The following is a 19,728-nucleotide window of genomic DNA, read 5'->3' on the forward strand; positions in this document are numbered from 1 at the left end:
ATATAAATGATCAATGAAACAAATAAGGCAAAATGTAAAGATCTAACAACTGGATGATGGATAGGTATTTATTTTATTCTATGTATCCATATATATGAAATAGTCTGTCAATATAATTAAAAAGTACCTATTTTAAAGAGTTGATGTGATGACTAAATACAGAGAGCTTAATCCAGTGCCTGGCCCCCAGGGACTGATCAGATTTCGGCTCTTATGAATATTGCTGCTCTAACTTCTACTGCCATCTTACTCCTGTTCATATCTAGAGATCTCACAACAGAACAAGCCAGCAACTCCTGATGACGAGGCCTCTTCTAAAGCCCCGGCTCCTGTACATGCCACTCCAGTGTAGGAAATGGGGTGATCCAAATAAAACCCACCAAACCCACAGGGGGAACTTCCTTCTCCCCTCAACCCAGTGGGTTATCTAACCCAGCCCGAGCGGATCTCCCCAGCGTGTCATGCTTGAAAGCCCCCCGCCATTCATTCTGAAAGCCCTGGCTCTGGGGCAGGAAAGGTGCTGGCAGACAAAGCCAGCAGCCCTGGAAGTTTACCTCCCTGCCTCCAAAAGAGGGCGGTCCAGGGGAGCCCTCTCCAAATAATATCCTTGATATTACCATCAACCACAACCCCTTCCAACCGGTGCATTTCAGAGGCCCTGAGAGCTTCCACCTCTGCATTCTTTAGACCTGGCCTGTGGCTCTGCCCACAGGTGAATGAGGCTGGGGTCGGGCATGGAGAGGATGCCACCCTGATCATGGAGAAGAGGCCATTTCAGGTGGAACAGGTGACCGAGCCCTAGCAGGCAGCCCCAAGCTCCAGGTGAAGTTCTCCAACGATATCTCCAGTACCTGTGACCTGTTCCCCCCCAGGCAACTGAGTGAGGAGCGGCCGGTGTTGGAGCTAGCCGCAAATGGGGAGAGGGCTAGAGGGGAGTTAGGGGTCTTGGTAACCAGAGGTCTCCACAACTGACTGACATAGTCCAAAGCAGTGGTTGGGGTTAGGTATGTGTGTGATTTTGCCCCCTGGGTGACGTGTCTGGAGACATTTTTGGCTGTAAAATTGTGGAGGAGGATGTTACTGGCATCTAGTGGGTTCAAGCGAGGGATGCTGCTGAACGTTCTACAAAGCACAGGACAGCCCGCCACAGCAAAGACGAGATGGCCCAAAATGTCAGCAGTGTTGAGGTTGAGAAATTCTGCCCTAGAGGCAAATAACAGTGTTAACAACTTGCAGATTATAGAAGCTGGAGCCAAGAGTGGTAAATCCACCAACCCGAGGTCACACAGCAGGAAGGAGCAGAGCCCAGGAGCATCCACCTCCCCTGCTCAAGCTCTCTTCAGGGTGGCTGGGACAGGTTCAGAAAGGATACCAAACAGCATGAAAGTCCAGGCCATGACGATCGCTGCCTCCGCACCCATTCCTTCCAGAGCGGTGGGCTGGGTGTGGCGTGAGCACAGGAGTGGGGGGGTGCTGGCAGTTTCCAGCGGGTTCAGATTCCCTGCCATCCTGGCACTAAATTTGCTCCGTGCCTATGGATGACTCAGGCTTCAGTTAAACCCATCACTCTTCTTCATCTGATGAACCCAAAAGGCTGGATAGAAGGGAGGGAGCCCCCCTTGAATCACAAGAGTGACTAAACCCACATGCAGAAAAACAAGTTCTTAGTGAAATCCCTCCCTATGTGACTTCTGCAGGTTTCCAATCAGAGTGACATGGACACCACAGGGCAGGGAGGCAGGCATCTAACAGTTGGGGAAAGCCAATCCTTCCAGTCACGTGGTCACTCCCGCTAAGAAGTGGGCGCCCTCATCCCCAGCTTCCAGACGAGGAAACCGAGGTTCAGAGACGCCACACAGCTAGCAAGTTGTGAGACCAAGATTTGAACCCAAATCCATATTTGAACATTTAGAGACTTGTCTCAAGGGGCCCCTAAAAGGCAACTGAAAGCTTAGAAAGATGTTCCTCAAAGTGGCAGAATCTTAAAAAAACTGGCAGAGAGGGATGTGACAAAGCAGAGAATGAAAAGCCTCAGAGTGGTTGGTCACAAATGATGACAGACTTCCCGGTTTTTAGGGGATTTGCTTAGGGAAACTCTGAGGGTATGGGATCTGGGAAGTGGTGGGTCTGGTGGAACACTTTTGGGATTCAACACACTTCGATTTACACCCCTGCTCTGTCCCTGACTGTGACCCCAGGCACAGAACCTCACCTTTCTGAGCCTTAGTTGCCTCACCTGTCAAGTGGGCTCAAGAACCTCTGCCTCACATGCATGTGACAGCAGAGGACAGGAGAGTGTGAACAGACAATGGTGCCAGTTCTTGTGGCTGTATCTATTCTGGTTTCGCCAATTCACAGATCTGGGAGGCAGCAGCATGGAGCATTTCAGACTTCCTTGTTGCCATCTTGGTGAAAGTGTCTCATACCAAAGAGGCAAGTTGGTTACACACTCAACAGGCTCAAACAAGAAACCAAGATCTGGCAGCATTTGAAATAGTTCACACACACACACACACACACACACAGAGAGAGAGAGAAAAGACAATTTAGCTCAGTCCTGGAATCAAGGGAAATTTCACTCTATTTAAAGATGCCACAGGTCCAGGAAATCGCTTCCCACCGCCTGGCTAAGGGCTGAATAACCAGCTGCCCAGCCAATAACAATACAGACTCACACAGCACACCCGTTCTCGCAGGGCGCAGAGTGGATTCCGGCTATCTCCTTTCAGAATTTTATAGGCTGCTCATGGAGGGCATAGAAATCTGATTTGTAAGAATGAGCCTCTTAAGAAAATAGATCCACAGACGACTTGCAGGGAGGCCAAGGAGCAGAATTTCGCCAGCCAACGCCCTTTGCTATTCATTGTTCGACTCTTCTTTGTTAGGATTTTTTCCCTCCCTCTTGCTCTTTTTTCCTTCCTGGTGAACTTCTCTGCAGCTAAGCGCTGCCACTGCCCCCTTCTCACCACCAGAGACACCATAGCCCCCTTCCCTCCAATAGGGAGGCCTCCCCAAGGCCTCACCTGGGCCTAACCTCCCACAGCCCCATTAGCCTACCAACCAAAATCTATGAGGTGGTCCCAGGGCCCCTTGAACCCCGCGATTCACCTCCTAGGCTGCTGTGGAAGCCATTTCCCACCTGCGGGTCACCATCTGCCCCAGGTACACTTTCCAAAGGCAGGGAAGGCCTGAATGCAGCTCCACCTTCCAGAACCTGTAGCCTCTTTGAGCCTCAGCCTTCCCATCTGCAAAATGAAGCCACTGACCCATTTTCTCAAGTCCTCGCCGGCTCTACCAAGATTCCCATTTTACACAGGCCGGTTATAGGAGAAAACTTTCGTACATTTTAAAACATAAGTTATTGGAGAGGGCCATTTCTTTTAAAACCTTTTCAAGGGACAGGCACTCAAAGGATCCATTCTCAAGAGATTTTTCTTCCATCGCTCAGCCTGGCTCCTCCAAAATGACGGAGCCCAACTTGGCGATGCTTAGAGGGGCTACCTGTGGCTGCTCACTGCGGGTCCGAGTGCCTCTCGACAAGGAGGGGGCAGAACGGGCGGCCCGAGAACGGGCACTTCTCTCTCTCTCTGTCCCCTACACTAGCTGGGGCCAGACTTTTTCCACGGATGGACAACACAGGAGTGGGGAGGGGGACATGGGGAGATGGAAAGGGTAAGAGAAGCGGCAGAGAGTGGGGGGGGGGGGGCGAGGAGGTTGGACGGGAAGGAAAACGGGGCAAAAGAGAGGAGGGGGAGGGGAGGGGGAGGAGCCGGGAGAGACCCGGGCGGCGCAGCAGCAGGGTGGAGGGGGGAGAGGAGGGGAAAGGGGGGGGAGGTGGGGGGAGAAAGAGCAGGAGGCAGAAGTTTTCAGAGCCGAGGGGCTCCCGATCGCTCCCGGCGGGGCAGCGGCTCTAGGGGGCGTGGGGCCCGCGCAGCACTCACATAATGCTTGTTGGGCACCCGCCGCTTCTGCACGTCCAGCACCTTCACCTCCACGATGCTGCGCCGCGGCGGCATGGCCGCTCCTCCGCGGGGCCGAGCGCCGGTGCGGGGTGCGCGGGGTGCAGGAAGCCGAGCGCAATCCGAAGCCCGGGCCAAGCACGAGCCACAGCCACCGCCGCCGCCCTTCACTCCGCGCGCCCTGGAGCCGGCCCGCTGCACCGCCCGCCCCTTGGCCCGCCCCCGGCCCGCCCCCCGACACGCCCCCGGCGCCGCCGGCCCGCCCCCCTTAAAGGGCCCGTCCCCTATCCCCGCCCTCGGAGCTTGCGGACCCGGCTGGCCCACGTCCGGCCTCCTCCGGGCCTTTGTCCCCGCGCCCAGCCACCGCAACGGGGGAGGGGCGGCGCGCATCCGCCGTCCGTTCACTGTGTGACTGGATTCATTCCCGCACTCACTCTCTCCGGGAGCCATGGTCCAGCGCCAGATTTGAGGGCCGGACGCCCTGGTTCAAATTCTGGCTCTCCGACCTTGGACGAGTTGCTTGCTTAACCTCTCTGGGCTCAGTTCCTTATCTACAAAGTGGACCTAGTAGTACTGCCCACCCACGAGGGCTGTCCTCACGACTAAGTGTATGTGAAGCCATTGGCAGTGTCTGGGCTCAGTATACATGCTGGCAGTTGTGAACCCTGCGCCAAGCCCTGGGGATTCAGGGAGGAGCAGGGGGGCCAGTAGTTTCTTCTGGGCTCATAGTCTGAGAGATTTGGACAGAGGGAGAGAAAAACTGTAAAAAATGAAAGTGCAATATAATTGCAAACATAGTAACAAAACAGAGTAATAGGGTGGTGAATGCCTGAAGTGAATGAATGTTAACAAGGCCATTGATTCCCAAATGTGGGGCTCATACTCCATCCCAGGCGCACTGCCTGGCTCTCTTCAGAAATGTTCTCTGAATCCTCAGGACAACTCTCCCAGGAAAAGATGATGATTGACTGACCCATTTTACAGAGGAGGTAACTGAGAGCAGCCTCCAGACTCAGAACTGGTGGAGGGGGACCCATCCAGGCTGTAGGCGCATTTCACAAGTTGCAGTTAAGGGGGGCTGGGGTGCTCCACACTTCATCCAGTGCCTGGCACTGAGGCATTTTCAGGAGAGGTTGGTTGAACAAATGACTGAATGAATGTACACATCACTGCACGGATAGCAGGTTGGGGCCCCTGGCCAATGCTCTCACACTAGTGAGCATGAAAAAGGGACCACATACTAAACCTGACAAGCTCAGGAGAGGCCAGCATGGCAGGCCTTACAAACTCAGAGACCAAAAGTAACTACATATGTGGTTAGGATGGTCTGAACATAAAAATTCCTAACTAAAACTGGGTCATGGCAGGTAATCATGTCCTAGACCTGTAGCTTCCTGGACAAAGGTCAATCTTTAACTTAAGTGAGCTTTCCATTGTCTTTCTGCATTTAAGATAACATACCTTTGAAATGTCAGAGTAATCTCCTTTTCCAGACCCACTGCAACAGAGCACAAGCCCACAGACCCCCTCATTGTTACCTTGTTCCCCACATACCATGTCTGTGAGCTGTAAATGTTAATTACCTATCCTGTACCCACCAATGTAAAAGAAGAATGTGCTTCTCTGTGTTACTTCTTAACCAATCCCAGAGATTTCCCCGCTTTGCTTTCTCCCGCCCCCTTAATCTACCACCAATGGATTTCATGTAACCCTCCTTACGTCTCCTCCTTTGATTCTAATGTATAAAATAAGCTGCAAAACTGCCATTCTCTGGAGCATTTTCTCAATCCATTGAGATTTTGCTTCCCGGCATTTGTCATCAGTTTGGCTCAAATAAACTCATTAAAATTCTCTGCAGGATTGGATGTTTCTTATTTCGACACTAGTAATCAGGGCTCTTTCCAACTAGCCACATAGCTCCCCTCCAGGCCTGAAAGAGCCCAGGGCTCCCTCTCACCCCGGGTCCAAGGTCAGCCTTTGGAAGAGGGTGGGGGTCACCCAGGGAGGATGCTGCTGGATAGTCAGTGCTGATGCTTTGGATCGGCCCCTCCATTTGCCCCTCTGACTCCTTTGCAGGTTTTACCACCCTGCTTTGACCTGGAGGCTGGCCTGTGTGAGTTTTACTGATGGCCTCCTTGTCCTCTGGCTTCCTGTTGGGTTTGGCCAATGGGAGGCAGGAGACTGAGGGCCACAGGAGAGGGCGGGCTGGGTGGTCATTTCCCCAGCCCCTTTCCTGCAGGGCTGTCCTCACCAAAGGCACCCTCCATGCTGGCTCCCTCAGGGTTCCCGTATCCACCTTTCCCTGCTCAGGGTGGTAACACGCCTGCTGGTACTGCACCATCCCCTTTGGGTTCCCTAAGCCCTGCCCACACCTTTGTAAGTGGACTTAGTAAACTCTCCTCAGTGACCCAGTTGGAGGGTGGCGTCTGTTTCGTGCCAGGAGCCTCACTGGTAGAATTCCTGTAAGGGACATTCTTCTGAAGCACCACTGTAAGTCAGAGGACTTGGAAATGTCCAGTATGGTAAAGGCCTGGCTTTTCCATGCCTTTTACCTCACCCTCTGCATGAGCCGAACCTTCCTAATAAGGCAGAACCACAGAAGGCTGACGCTAGAGGAAATCTGTGAATCAGCCTGCTTCCTTGGTTTTCCCAGAAAGGCGAGGAGACCTGCCCCAGCCACACACACGGAGCAGCACCGCGGGGCCTTCAGCCCTCTGGAGTGCGTGCAACTCTTCAGCTGTGGCTGGCCTGGCCTGGGGAGACAAACTTCCCTCCCAGCTGCCAAACACGCAGTACCTATGTCTTTCCATGCCCTTCCTTTGTTGTCTTTCTTCTTAAATTGTAGTAAACTATGCATGACTTACATTTACCATTTTAACCATGTGTAAGTGTACAGGTTCAGTGGCATTAAGTACATTCACATTGTTGTGCAACCGTCACCACCATCCATCTCCAGAACTTTTTTGACCTGTCCAAACTAACACTCTGTACCCAGTAAACACCAACTCCCCCTTCCCCGCTCAGTCCCCCCCTTCCAGCCCCTGGCAACCACCACCTACCAAGTGTGTGACCCTGGGCAAGTCACTGACCTCTCTGCATCTGTAAGATGGGCCAAGAATAATTCTGACCTCTTAGGCTTGGTCTGAGGTCTAAATGAGAAATACATGTAAAGCACACGCATTTTTGTTATTTTGTTATTAGCCAATCTGACACAGCTAAACGTCTCCTTTTAACTGCCTTCAAATCTCAAACCTAATTTTAATCCTAACTCTGCCTTGAACTAAAACTACTCTTTCCTAGTCCTGAAGCCTCATCTCCCACCAGTTGCTTCCATTTTCCTTATGTCCCAACAATAGAAATGACTTGTGATCACCAGAAGAAAATACCTTCTGTTTTTTCCTATTCACATGCTTTGGCGTAAGCTAGTCACTTCCCCACCTTGTCTGCCGGTGACTTCTTATTCAACCTTCAAAGCCCAGCTTGGATGTCACTTCCGCCAGGAAGCCCTGCGTCCCAGATATGTAATTGCTTCCTCCCCTGGCTATCACCATGCCTTGGCACGGCCATACTGCCTACTTATAGAGCTGACTTCCAAGGAGCTGGAATGGGTCTTATTTGTGTCACATCCCCCAGCATCTGGCACAGTCTAGCATAGAGAGGCCTCAGGGAAATGCTTGTGGGCTGAATGAACTCATCTCCATCACTGTAAGTCCTCGGCCCTCCAGGGCTGGGCTTACTTTTGCCTCTAGCCAGGGGCCTCTTCTCGTCCACCTTCACTGTGCCCACAACGCTTCTGGGAACACTGGCATTCTCCCTGATTGGGGTGTGGAGAGGACAGAGGACAGAGCAGAGAAGAAGGTAAATCTGCTGCCATAGCTGACTTTATTCTTCTAAATTCTGGTTCTAGACATGCGTTTTGCAAGCTCGAGAGCTGCAGACCATAGAAAATCAATGCTGAAGCCGACGAAGCACAGAATTCCATATGGCAGGTTTAGTTGGGAGGAGGGCTACACATTTGAGGCGCATCGAGTCTATCAACCTGAATTAAGTTCTGGTCTTTTTGTGATATCTGGTGTCTGCCAGGCTGGCAGGCTGCACTTCTCCCAAATCTCAAGTTCCCAGGATGACAGCCAGGCCCAGCAAGCTGAGGCCTGCTCCTTTTCTGCCTCTCTCCACCAACTGTCTCTGAGAAGAAATCAGGCTTCTTTCCAGGACAAAGGCAGAGGACTTGGAAAGAGATGCTCTCCCTCCAAGTTGCTGTCTGATTGGCTGGCACGGCATGATGCTCATAATTAGCATGGCCAAACCTGCAAATGCTTAGTGGCCAGACACACAGGTCCTGGGAAATAGATCACGGGCTGTAAGGGAGCCGGCTGAAAGCAAAGTTCCAGGTGCCCAGGCTGCAGGACGAAGCTTGAGGGGCAGGGAGGAGGCGGAGAGAAGCTACCTCTCAGGGGCGGGGAGAAACACATCACAATTGCCTTCCTTCCATCTTCTCCCCTTTCCTGGCTGCCAACATTATTTTCCTCCTAAAACGAAGCTCTCTGTTCACGATCCTCCTCTGCTCAGAAACCCTCACTGGCTCCCACTGCTCACAGACGGCCCTGTGCTTTAGGGTGGCATTCAAGGCCTCCCGGACCTGGTCCTTTCAGCACTGCTTTCATCTCTACTACTTTGTGTTTATAAATTGTTCATATATATGTCTTTCCCTTACTTTGTCAAGGGATATGCGTGTGTATTGTAATATGACTCTTATTGAGCACCTACCTTGTTTCCCCAAAAATAAGACCCGGTCTTATATTAAGCTTTGCTCCAAAAGATGCATTAGGGCTTATGTTCAGGGGATGTCCTCCTGAAAAATCATGCTAGAGCTTATTTTCCGATTAGGTCTTATTTTCGGGGAAACATGATACCGATACCACGTGCTACGTATAGTGCCAGACATTCCATGTGCATTTCTTTATCTAATTTGCCCAATAGATCCTCAGTATGATTATTATTTTTCCTACTTGCAAGTGAGAAAACCAAAGCTTTGAGAGGTTGCCCAGGGTCTTGGCATGGGAAAATGATGAAGCTAGAATTTGAACTCAGATCTACTGGGCTGCCTGCCCCATCTTCTCTCCATTGAAACAAAAGCCCCCTTGAGGACCTTGTCCTCTAAATGTTTGTATCCACTCCCCTCCATAAGTAGGTGCCCCTCTGCTGTAGACTGAATGTTTGTGTTCCCCCAAATTTCATGTTGAAATCAAATCCTCAGTCTGATGGTATGAGGAGGTGGGGATCTCTGGGAAGTGATTAGGCCATGAGGGCAGAGCCTCATGAACGGGACTAGTGTCCTTGTAACAGAGACTCCAGGGAGCTGCCTTGCTCTTTGGCCATGTGAGGACACAGTGAAAAGACAACAGTTACGAACCAGGAAGTGAGCTCTTGGCTACACTCCAAAAATGCCAGCACCTTGATCTTAGAATCCCCGGCCTCCAGAACTGTGAGAACTAAATCTCTGTTGTTTATAAGCTACCTAGTCTATAACATTTTGTTATAGCAGCCCAAATGGAATAAGGCACCCTGTAAAGCCATTCTCTTTAACCAGCTAGGTGGGTCTTTAGAAAAATGCAAGTTAGGTAATATCTACAAAGGCCAAGGCCTTTCCATAGCCCTCAAGGTCCAGCAGGATCTGGGGTCTGCTGACCTCTTGACCTTATCTCTTCCCCCTCCCCCAGACACATTCCTCTCCAGCCACTCTGACCTCTCCGTTCCTAGGATACTCAACCACTTAGCTCAGGCTCTTCCCTCTCCCTGACACGCTATCCCTCAACTGGCCCATTCCTATCTTTCAGGCCTTAGTTTAAACGTCATCTCTTCTGAGGCCTTCCCTAAAATAGTCCCCCTCATCTCTCTCCCATGTGTACTTCCTTCAGAACACTTTTCACTATTGTCATTCTCTTATTTACCTGTCAATTAGAACGTCAGCTCAATGAGGGCAGTCCAGTCTGTCTCATTAGCTATTATCCACCAACGCCGGCACAGTGCCAGCTGGCTCTTAGTAAATAATTGCTGAATAAACGGATGCTGTTTTTCCATCCATCCAAGAGGCAGGGCATCTTCCTTCTCATGTGTCTGACTCCTGGTACCTGCTCCACTAATGGTTGTTGAAGGGACAAATGGATGAATGAATTGATGTGTGAGTGTATCAAAGATCATGTTGGTCACAAAAATATTTGGGTTCAATTTCAGGTCAATGGGCACATACTCCACAGGAGTCTCCCATATTCTTCACAGAAGCTTGGAGAGACTTGCAGAAAGACTGTCTCAGAAAGGCTGGTCAGACTGAGTGTATTTCCCCATTCAGCCACAAGGTGGCAGCCTGTCCAGGCTGCCCCTAATGCCCCACCCTCACCCGGCCAGAGAGAAAGAATTACTGTTTAATCATCTCCAGTGCTTCTTTCCACTCCCCACATTCCCAGGCAAGGCTAACTGCTTGGGTATCCTGTAAGTTTGTTCCATCGGATATGAAGGTTATGGTTCAGCCTTGCCTACTCAGATAGTGTATCAGAGCCTGATCCCAACATGCAGGTAGCTCAGGGAGATACGTGTTCGCTAGTATTTATTTATACAAGTGTTTATCACTTGTATAAACAAGTGTTTATTGAGCACCTAATACGTGCCAGGCACTGTACAAAGTGCTTGGGATACATCTGTGAACTAAACAGGGAAAGATCCTTTTTCTTGTGGCATTCACATTCTAGGGGGGAAGACAAACAATAAGCAATGAACAAGAAATAAGGAAAATGTACAGCACGTTAAAAGATAAAAAGTCATGGACAAAATAAAAATAGCGCAGACTAATGGGTACTGGAAGGCGGGGTGTGGAGGGAGCAGGAGGCAATCTGAAATAGGGTGGAATGGGTAGGCTTCATTGACAAGGTGACTCAGTAAAGACTTGAACGGGGTGAGGCAGTGAGCCCAGCCGGTGCCTGGAGTAAGAACCCTCCAGCAGGAGGGAGCAGCCAGTGCAAAGGCATGACTGGCTTGTCTGCCAACAGAAAGGAGGTCAGTGTGGCTGGAGGGAGCCAGGAAAGGGAAGAGAAGTGGGACAGGTGGGGTTAGAGGGGTACCAGGCACCAGGTTCCACTGAGCCTTGTAGGGACCATGGGAGCTCTGGCTTTGACCCTGAGAAAATGGACAGGGGCAGCATGACCTGATGTGTTTTACAGACATCACTGTCTGCTAGGATGAGAATATGTTCTAGCTCTCCTGGGCACACGCATGGATTGCAGCCTTCCAGCCCCTAGAGCTCAGAGTGGGTCGTGTGACTTGCTTGGCCATTGAAATGTGAACAGAAGTAAAGTGCTTCACTTCCAGACAGAAGCACCAAAGGGCAATTTTGCCTCCAGGCTGTACTTGGCAATGCTCCGGATGGTGGCTGCTCTGCCAGCTGGTGTCCTGGAGAGACTGTGAAGATGCTCTGTAGTCTGAATGTATCTCCCCCCAAATTCATATGGTGAAACCTAACCCCCAAGGTGACGGTATTAGGACATGGAGCTTTGGGGAGGTGATTAGTTCATGAGGGCAGAGCCCTCACAAATGGGATTAGTGCCCTTGTAAGAGGCGCAAGGTAGCTCCCTTGTCTCTTCCACCATGTGAGTACACGACAAGAAGTTTCCTAACCATGCTGGCACCCTGAACTTGGACTTCCCAGCCTCTAGAACTGTAAGAAAAATAATGTGTTATTTATCAGCTACCAACAATCTGGTATTTTCTAACCTCAGCCCAAATGGATTAAGTGAGATGAGCAGAGCCTTTCTCCAGGCCTGTGTTGAAGGAGAGTGTGGTTAAGTGACTGGGCTTTTTGTGTTATTTGTTATTGCTGCCTAACCTGGCCTGTCTTGACTGCTAGAAGCAAGGGGAGAACATCTACTAGGTTACTGTAATCATCCAGATAAGATATGATGGTGGCCCAGACTGCGGTATCAGCAGTGGAGATGCTAAGGATGGTAGGTTCTGGATACGGTGAATTTTACCTTCTTGGGTGCTGGATATTCTTATATTCATTTAATTGTTCTTGAGCTTTGTTCTGCATTTAATCTAGGGTTAATTTTTCCCCACTACTGAGGCAAGAGCCTTCTTAGAAATCCAAATGATGCCCTGTGAGTTGTGAGGTTTTCCACTCTTGCTGCTGGAAATAGGCACTATTCCCACCCTGTGTGAGCACTGTGCACATTTCACTCTAATCTTTAAAGGTGGTTTTTCCCCGACCTTGGGTAGTTTGCGCATGTGCATGTGCTGATGACATTCAACCGAATACTCAAAAGGGACCCTCTGGCAGATCTCTGGCGTTCTCTCTGTGAATCTTTCTCCTCTCCAATACTTTGCCCTGCAACCTCTAGCTATCTTGGTTTCTACGATACTCCCAGCTTCTTCTCTGCAACTCAGGAAGGCAGCCAGGGTTTCTCCTCCATGAACTGTGGGCAGCGCACCATAGGGCTGCCTCGTTTGCTTCTTATCCCTCGGTCCTTTGTTGTCTGATGTTCAGTATCTTGACTGCCATTGTTTCACACATTTTGCCACATTTTTCAGTTGTTGCAAATGGGAGGGTAAATCTGGTCTGTTATTCTATCCTGGCTAGAAGCCATGTATTAAATTTTGGTACTGAAATCATGTGAAGGCTTGCCCATCATTCACCAAGCAATGCAGCTGAAAGCAGGAAAATTTTAAATAAATTCAAAGCAATGAGAGGTTAATATGACCTTTTGACAGTCTAACTTTGTAGAATATCAAATAATGTTGTCTCTAACAATGAATGGCATTTTGGAGTTGATAAAATACAGTATTTCCAACATCCACTTACGATTAAAACACTTAATAAAATAGGTATAGAAGGAAAATACCTTAACATAATAAAGGCCATATATGACAAACCCTCAGCAGCTAATCTCATAATTAACGGTGAAAAACTGAAGCCCTTTGCTCCACATTCAGGAACACGACAGGGCTGTCCCCTATTACCTCTGCTTTTCAACATAGTGTTGGAGGTCCTCGCCAGAGCAATCAGGCAAGAGAAAGAAATAAAAGACATCCAAATTGGGAATGAAGAAGTTAAATTGTCACTCTTTGCAGATGACATGATGCTATATATAGAAAACCCTAAAGACTCCACTAAAAAGCTATTAGAAACTATCAACGAATACAGTAAAGCTGCTGGCTACAAAATCAACGTACAAAAGTCCATTGCATTCCTATATACTAACAATGAAATCTCAGAAAAAGAAATAAAAAACAATTCCTTTTGCAATTGCAGCAAAAAGAATAAAATACCTAGGAATAAACTTAACCAAGGATGTAAAAGACCTATATGCTGAAAACTATAAGACATTTTTAAAAGAAATTGAAGAAGACACAAAGAAATGGAAAGACATTCCGTGCTCATGGATTGGAAGAATCAATATAGTTAAAATGGCCCTATTACCCAAAGCAACATACAGATTTAATGCAATCCCCATCAAAATCGCAATGGCATTTTTTAAAGAAATAGAAGAAAAAATCATCAGATTTGTTTGGAACCACGAAAGACCCCGAATAGCCAAAGCAATCTTAAGAAAAAAGAACAACGCTGGAGGTATCACACTCCCCGACTTTAGCTTGTACTACAGGGGAACAATAATCAAAACAGCATGGTATTGGCAGAAAAACAGACACGTAGACGAATAGAATTGAGAACCCAGAAATAAAACCACATAAATATAGACAGATAATTTTTGACAAAGAAGCAAAAAACATACAATGGAGAAAAGACAATCTCTTCAATAAATGGTGCTGGCAGAATTGGAAAGCCACGTACAAAAGAATGAAACTGGACTGCTATCTGTCACCATGTACCCAAATTAATTCAAAATGGATCAAAGACTTAAGCATAAGACCTGAAACAATAAACTGCATAGAAGAAAACACAGGTACTAAACTTATGGACCTTGGGTTCAAAGTGCATTTTATGAATTTGACTCCAAAGGCAAGGGAAGTAAAACCCAAAATAAATGAATGGGACTATATCAAACTTAAAAACTTCTGCACAGCAAAAGAAACCATCGACAAAATAAAGAGGCAACAAACTGAATGGGAGAAGATTTTTGCAGTGTCTCCGATAAGGGGCTAATATCCAAAATATACAAGGAATTCATGCAACTTAACAACAAAAAAACAAACAACCCAATTAAAAAATGGGCAGAGGACCTGAAGAGACATTTCTCCAAAGAGGACATACAAATGGCAAATAGACATATGAAAAAATGCTCAACATCACTAATCATCAGAGAAATGCAAATAAAAACCACAATGAGACATCACCTCACCCCAGTCAGAATGGCTCTCATCAACAAGACAAATAGTAACAAGTGTTGGAGAGGCTGTGGAGAAAAAGGAACCCTCATACACTGTTGGTGGGAATGCAGACTGGTGCAGCCGCTATGGAAGGCAGTGTGGAGGTTCCTCAAAAAATTACGAATAGAATTACCATATGACCCAGCAATCCCTCTCCTGGGTATCTACCCAAAAAATCTGAAAACATTTATACAGAAAAACACGTGTGCTCCAATGTTCACTGCAGCTTTGTTTACAGTGGCCAAGACATGGAAACAACCAAAATGTCCTTCAACAGATGAAGGGATAAAGAAGTTGTGGTATATATACACAATGGAATACTATTCGATAGTAAAAAAAGATGAAATAGAACCATTTGTGACAACATGGATGGATCTTGAGAGTATAACGCTAAGTGAAATAAGTCAGACAGAAAAAGCAGAGAACCATATGATTTCACTGATATGTGGTATATAAACCAAAAACAACAAAATAACAAGACAAACAAATGAGAAACAAAAACTCATAGACACAGACAATAGTTTAGTGGTTACCAGAGGGTAAGAGGAGACGGGGGTGGGAGATGAGGGTAAGGGGGATCAAATATATGGTGATGGAAGGAGAACTGACTCTGGGTGGTGAACACACAATGGGATTTATAGATGATGAAATACAGACTTGTACACCTGAAATCTAAGTAACTTTACTAACAATTGTCACCCCAATAAATTTTAATTTAAAAAAAATACAGTATTTCACAGCCTACATCTGAGAATTCCCACATCTGGAATTCAATGGGTCTATTTCTGTGGTCTGTTGTTTCTAGTTCATTTTGTCTTGTCTCCTCATATCTCTAATTTTTCTCTAACCCAGACACTTTAAGAAAGTATTTGAGGAAATACTTTGAGGCCTAACATGACATTATCTTCCTTCATACAGGATTCTGGGGTCCTTTTTCCTAAGTTCCAGGCTTGATGCTGCAAAGCCAGGCTACAGGTTAGTCTATGGCTGGCGTCTTTCTGATTCACTCTATTCCTAGAAGGCAACCCCTCAGAGTCCCAGACCAAAGGTGGTTTACTAAGCTCCCTGCCCTTTGTAGACCCTGATTCTAAATTGTGCCCACCTAACACTTTGAGGCTAACACAAGGGCAATTCAGCTTCTCAACTGGTCAGATTGGCAAATACCTCCAGTGTAAAACGGGCCCTAAGTTCTTTTGTCACCTGGGCCTAGGGACATTTATACTGGACATCTTTGACGTTTTGGGGGAAATGTAAAATATTTCCAGATTTTTAAAAACTTATCTTACTGTATACTCTATTATTAATGTCACATATGTATTTTTATGTATTTGCTTTACACAAACATATTGCACTTACTCTGGGCCAGGCACTACCGTGTTTCCCCGAAAATAAGACCTAGCCGGACCATCAGCTCTAATGCGTCTTTTGGAGCAAATTTAATATATAAGACCCAGTATTATATAAGATCCAGTATTACATTATATCTGGTCTTATATTAAAATAAGACCGAGTCTTATATTAATTTTTGCTCCAAAAGATGCAGTAGAGCTGATGGTCCAGCTAGATCTTATTTTCAGGGAACCACAGTACTAAACACTGCATATAAGGAGTCAATCCTCACCACAGGCCTATGGGATAGGTGCTATTTTTGTTCCCATTTTCCAGACAAGGAAACTGAAGTACAGAGTTTCAATGACTCATTCTAGGTCGCACAGCCGGTACGGGGCAAAACCAGGATCTGAACTGAAGCAGCCTGCCTACAGAGCTGATGCTGTTATGTCCGTGGCTGCACATACACTTACGGCTCCCTACGTTGCCATGAGTGACTCATGCACGGAGTACGATGGGGACCAGTCCAGTATGCTGGCTGCCCCAAAGAAGTCGTGGTCAAGTGGAGAACTGACAGATAAGTGGGACTTACCTCACCTTGGAGTTGGATGGCAACCCAAGGAACGGCATGTGGCAAGGTCCAGAGGCAGTATATTCAAGGCATGATGAGGAATCTATTGAAGAGCAGAGTGACAGACGATGCGGTAGGACGGTGGGCAGTGTCAACTGATGGTAGTTGGTGCCAATTCAACAACAGGAATCACTAATTTGGGGGGCGCTGAAGGAAACTTTATTCAGTGCAAACAGTTCAATTAGGAGACAGCAGGGCTGTGAGGCAGCTCCCCTCAGGAAAGGCGGCCCTTGGGTGAGGCCCCTCTCTAGTGTGCTCAGCACGGGTTTGCTCCACCTGCTCTGCTCTGCTCTGCTCTGGTCCGGTGGGAGTCCAGACCTCAGGCGAGGCACCAGGCGGCCCTTTGGCGAGTCCCTCTCCAACCAGACAGCTCTGCTCTGCACCAGTTTGTTCCACTTATGCCGCTCCGTGAGGCATGAGTTGGCCCTTGGGCGACGCCCCTCTCCTGCTACAAAGCTCTACCTCCTCTGCTCTGTTCCACCTGCCCCGCTCTGGTATTCTCTGCTCCGGTGAGAGTCTGACAAATGATAACCAGCAGAGCATTTACCCTTTTACACAAGTGGAAGGTATGCTTGCTAAACAGTGGGCAACTAACTTATATAGCGAGAAGTCTCCGCCCCTGGTGCCTGATTGGTCTGTCCGCATGCAAATGAAGACTCCAAATCCTCACAGTTTGATTGGTCCAAAAAGTACCGTTCTGATTGGTTGGAATGGAGCTGCTCTGATTGGTTAGTGAAGATGCTAATGAGGATATCGCTGTGCAGCTCCAGTTGAATGGGTAAAATCTCGGTCTTATTGGCTGAAAGAGGATTGTAGGAACTTCTTTATAAGGATTGTCTCAGCCAGCACGAGCACCGTGAGGGCAGGCAGTTCAGTGCGGGCAGTTCAGTGCAGGCTTCTTTCTAAAGTGCGGTTTGCATTGAGAGGCCCGTTTATAAATTTGAGCCAAATTAACCACCCGGAGTCCTTTTTGGTAGGTATGTTTTCTTGGGGTCAACAGTGGTATTAGCATTTTGTATTTTATCCAAGGGTACCTAAAAAGGCTTTGGAGGATTTTTAAGGAGAGTGACATGGTCAGATAAATATGCTAATGTTTGGTGGGCAGAGCAACCATGTATGTATGCACGGGGCTTGGGGAAGAAAAGGGGGTTTGTGATCCTTAGTTCCTCATTGCCCCATGTCACACCAGGGAGTGAAGACTTCTTTAAAGAGATATATTTGGGGATTATGTTTTCCTTCTCTTCTTGGTTCTGTCCCCACCCCTAAACCAAGAAAGGGGGTAGCCTTTAAGACAATTGCTTGTAGGATTGGGGGTGTCAGCCAGGGGTAGACTGACATCTCTTTCATTGCCTCCCAACAACCCCATGTTTGCTGAGCTGCAGACCCTGGAGCGTCCTAGCAGGATGTGGTCAGAGTCCTCTGGAGAACATGGCCTCGGCCCTGTGGAATAGGTGGGGCTCAGAGCCACTGGAACCTGACTCTGTTCTAGAAAATGCCAAGGGTTGTGCCTGGTTGGAGCAGCTCACAGGGCAGAGTCGAGTGAAAGGGCTCAGGAGGCAATGACCTCCACTTGAACCAGGCAGCACACACTGGGAAAGGAACTGGGCTAGGGCCACCTGAAAGCCCCTGCCTAAGGACAAAGGACAAAGTCACTCCCACTGGACAGAGGCCAATGGTTAGACCTTCAGAGCAGGGATTCCAAGGGGAGTCAAAGACACCTATGCCAAAGACTGGGTAGACGACGGCTTCAGTAGGGGAGGGAGACTTGGATGATCCTTGAAAACTCACCATGAGACAAATACCTACAGGTCTTCCAGAGATACTGCTGAGACATGGGGAGGGTCCCTGGCAGTGGTTTTGAAGACTGGTGGGAGGAAAATAAGGTCGCTTTCTGTTTGACCCTTAATGAGTCCGGCTCCTTCAATATTCCAGGTATAGGCAGCCAGCTCAAGTCAGAGCCAGAAATGAGGCAGCCACAGCCAGCTGCCTTCCTTTCTCTCCTTGCAGTAAATTTCCAGAGCTCGCTTTACTCCATTTCTATTCACTTCCCTTAGAGAGGGAAGATCTTTGGGAAATTTCTGCTCGGGACCCCCAGATTTCTAACTACATCTGCAATTTCATTTTCCATTAGAAACTTTCAGTTCAAGGATATTGAAATATTTGCAGAGTCTGATAAGTTTTATACCTATTTAAGAAACTGCTGCCAACTATTTTCCAGAGTGGCGGCTATACCATTTTGCATTTTCACCAGAAATGTATGAGAGATCTGGTTTCTCTGCATCTTCTCCAGCATTGTATTGCCACTCTTTAACATTTTAAGTTGTTCTAATTGGTGTTACTGATGTTCTGTTGTGTGGATAGACCACAACGAATGTTTAATCCTTCATCAGTTGATGGGCATTTGGGTTGTTTCCACCTTTTGGCCATTGAGAAGAGTGCTGCTATGAACAAATGAGTCTAAGTTTACACGTGAGTCTAAGTTTTTGTTTGAACACCTGTTTTCAATTCTGTTGGATGTATACTCAGGAGTGGAATTGCTAGGTCATATGGTAATTCTATGTTTAAGGTATTGAGCCGCTGGACCATTTTCCCCGGTGGCTGCACCATTTTCCATTTTCACCTGCAGGGTATGAGAGCTCCAATTTCTCCACATCCTCGCCAACATCTGCTATTTTCCATTAAAAAATATGATCCTGTGGAGGATATGCAATGGTGTCTCATTGCAGTTTGCTTTTGCCTTTCCCTAATGACTAATGATGTTGAGCATCTTTTCATGCACTTGTTGAATATGTTTATTCAGGTCCTTTGCCGAGTTTTATATTGGTTTGCATGTCTTTTTGTTGTTGAGTTGTAGGGCATCTTTAAATATTTAGATACAAGTCCGTTATCATATATTTGATTTGCAAATATTTTCTCCCATTCTGTGGGTTGTCTTTTTATTTTCTTGAGAGTATTCTATGAAGCACAAGTTTTTAATTTTGATGAAGTCCAATTTATATATTTTTGTTGTTGTCTTTGTTGCTTTTGCTTCAGTGTCACATCTAAGAATCTATTGCCAAATCCAAGGTTATGAATATTTACTTTGATTCATAAGAAACTCTATTCATAAGAGTTTTATAGTTTTACTTCTTACATTTAGGTCTTTGATCCATTTTGAATTATTTTTTTTGTATATGGTGTGAAGTAAGTGTTTAACTTCATTCTTTTCCATGAATATCCAGTTGTCCCAGCACCATTTGTTGTAAAGATTATCTATAGTGTTTTTGAGTGTATTTTTTGTTTATTTGTTTGTTTTTCGGTGTGGCTTGTTTTTTTTTTTTAGTGTTGGTTCAGGTATTGCATTATGTATACAAAACTTATCAGGGCCGGCCTGGTGGCTCAGGTGGTTGGAGCTCCATGCTCCTAACTCTGAAGGCTGCCGGTTCGATTCCCACA

At 47.3% G+C, this 19,728-nt stretch overlaps 1 protein-coding gene across 2 annotated transcripts in view; it reads right to left on the reverse strand.

The window, feature by feature from the left end:
* SH3PXD2B (SH3 and PX domains 2B) overlaps positions 1-4,140 on the reverse strand; it is an 86,379-nt gene extending 82,239 nt beyond the window's left edge. For both annotated transcript variants that reach the window (XM_033096330.1, XM_033096329.1), the window contains exon 1: positions 3,942-4,140. In XM_033096330.1, the coding sequence (XP_032952221.1) occupies positions 3,942-4,016 (75 nt within the window). In that variant the 5' untranslated portion in view covers positions 4,017-4,140. The remainder of the gene's footprint in view (positions 1-3,941) is intronic.
* Positions 4,141-19,728: the final 15,588 nt, after the last annotated feature.

The sequence above is a fragment of the Rhinolophus ferrumequinum genome, chromosome 24 (assembly GCF_004115265.2).
Source record: "Rhinolophus ferrumequinum isolate MPI-CBG mRhiFer1 chromosome 24, mRhiFer1_v1.p, whole genome shotgun sequence".
Taxonomy (NCBI): domain Eukaryota; kingdom Metazoa; phylum Chordata; class Mammalia; order Chiroptera; family Rhinolophidae; genus Rhinolophus; species Rhinolophus ferrumequinum.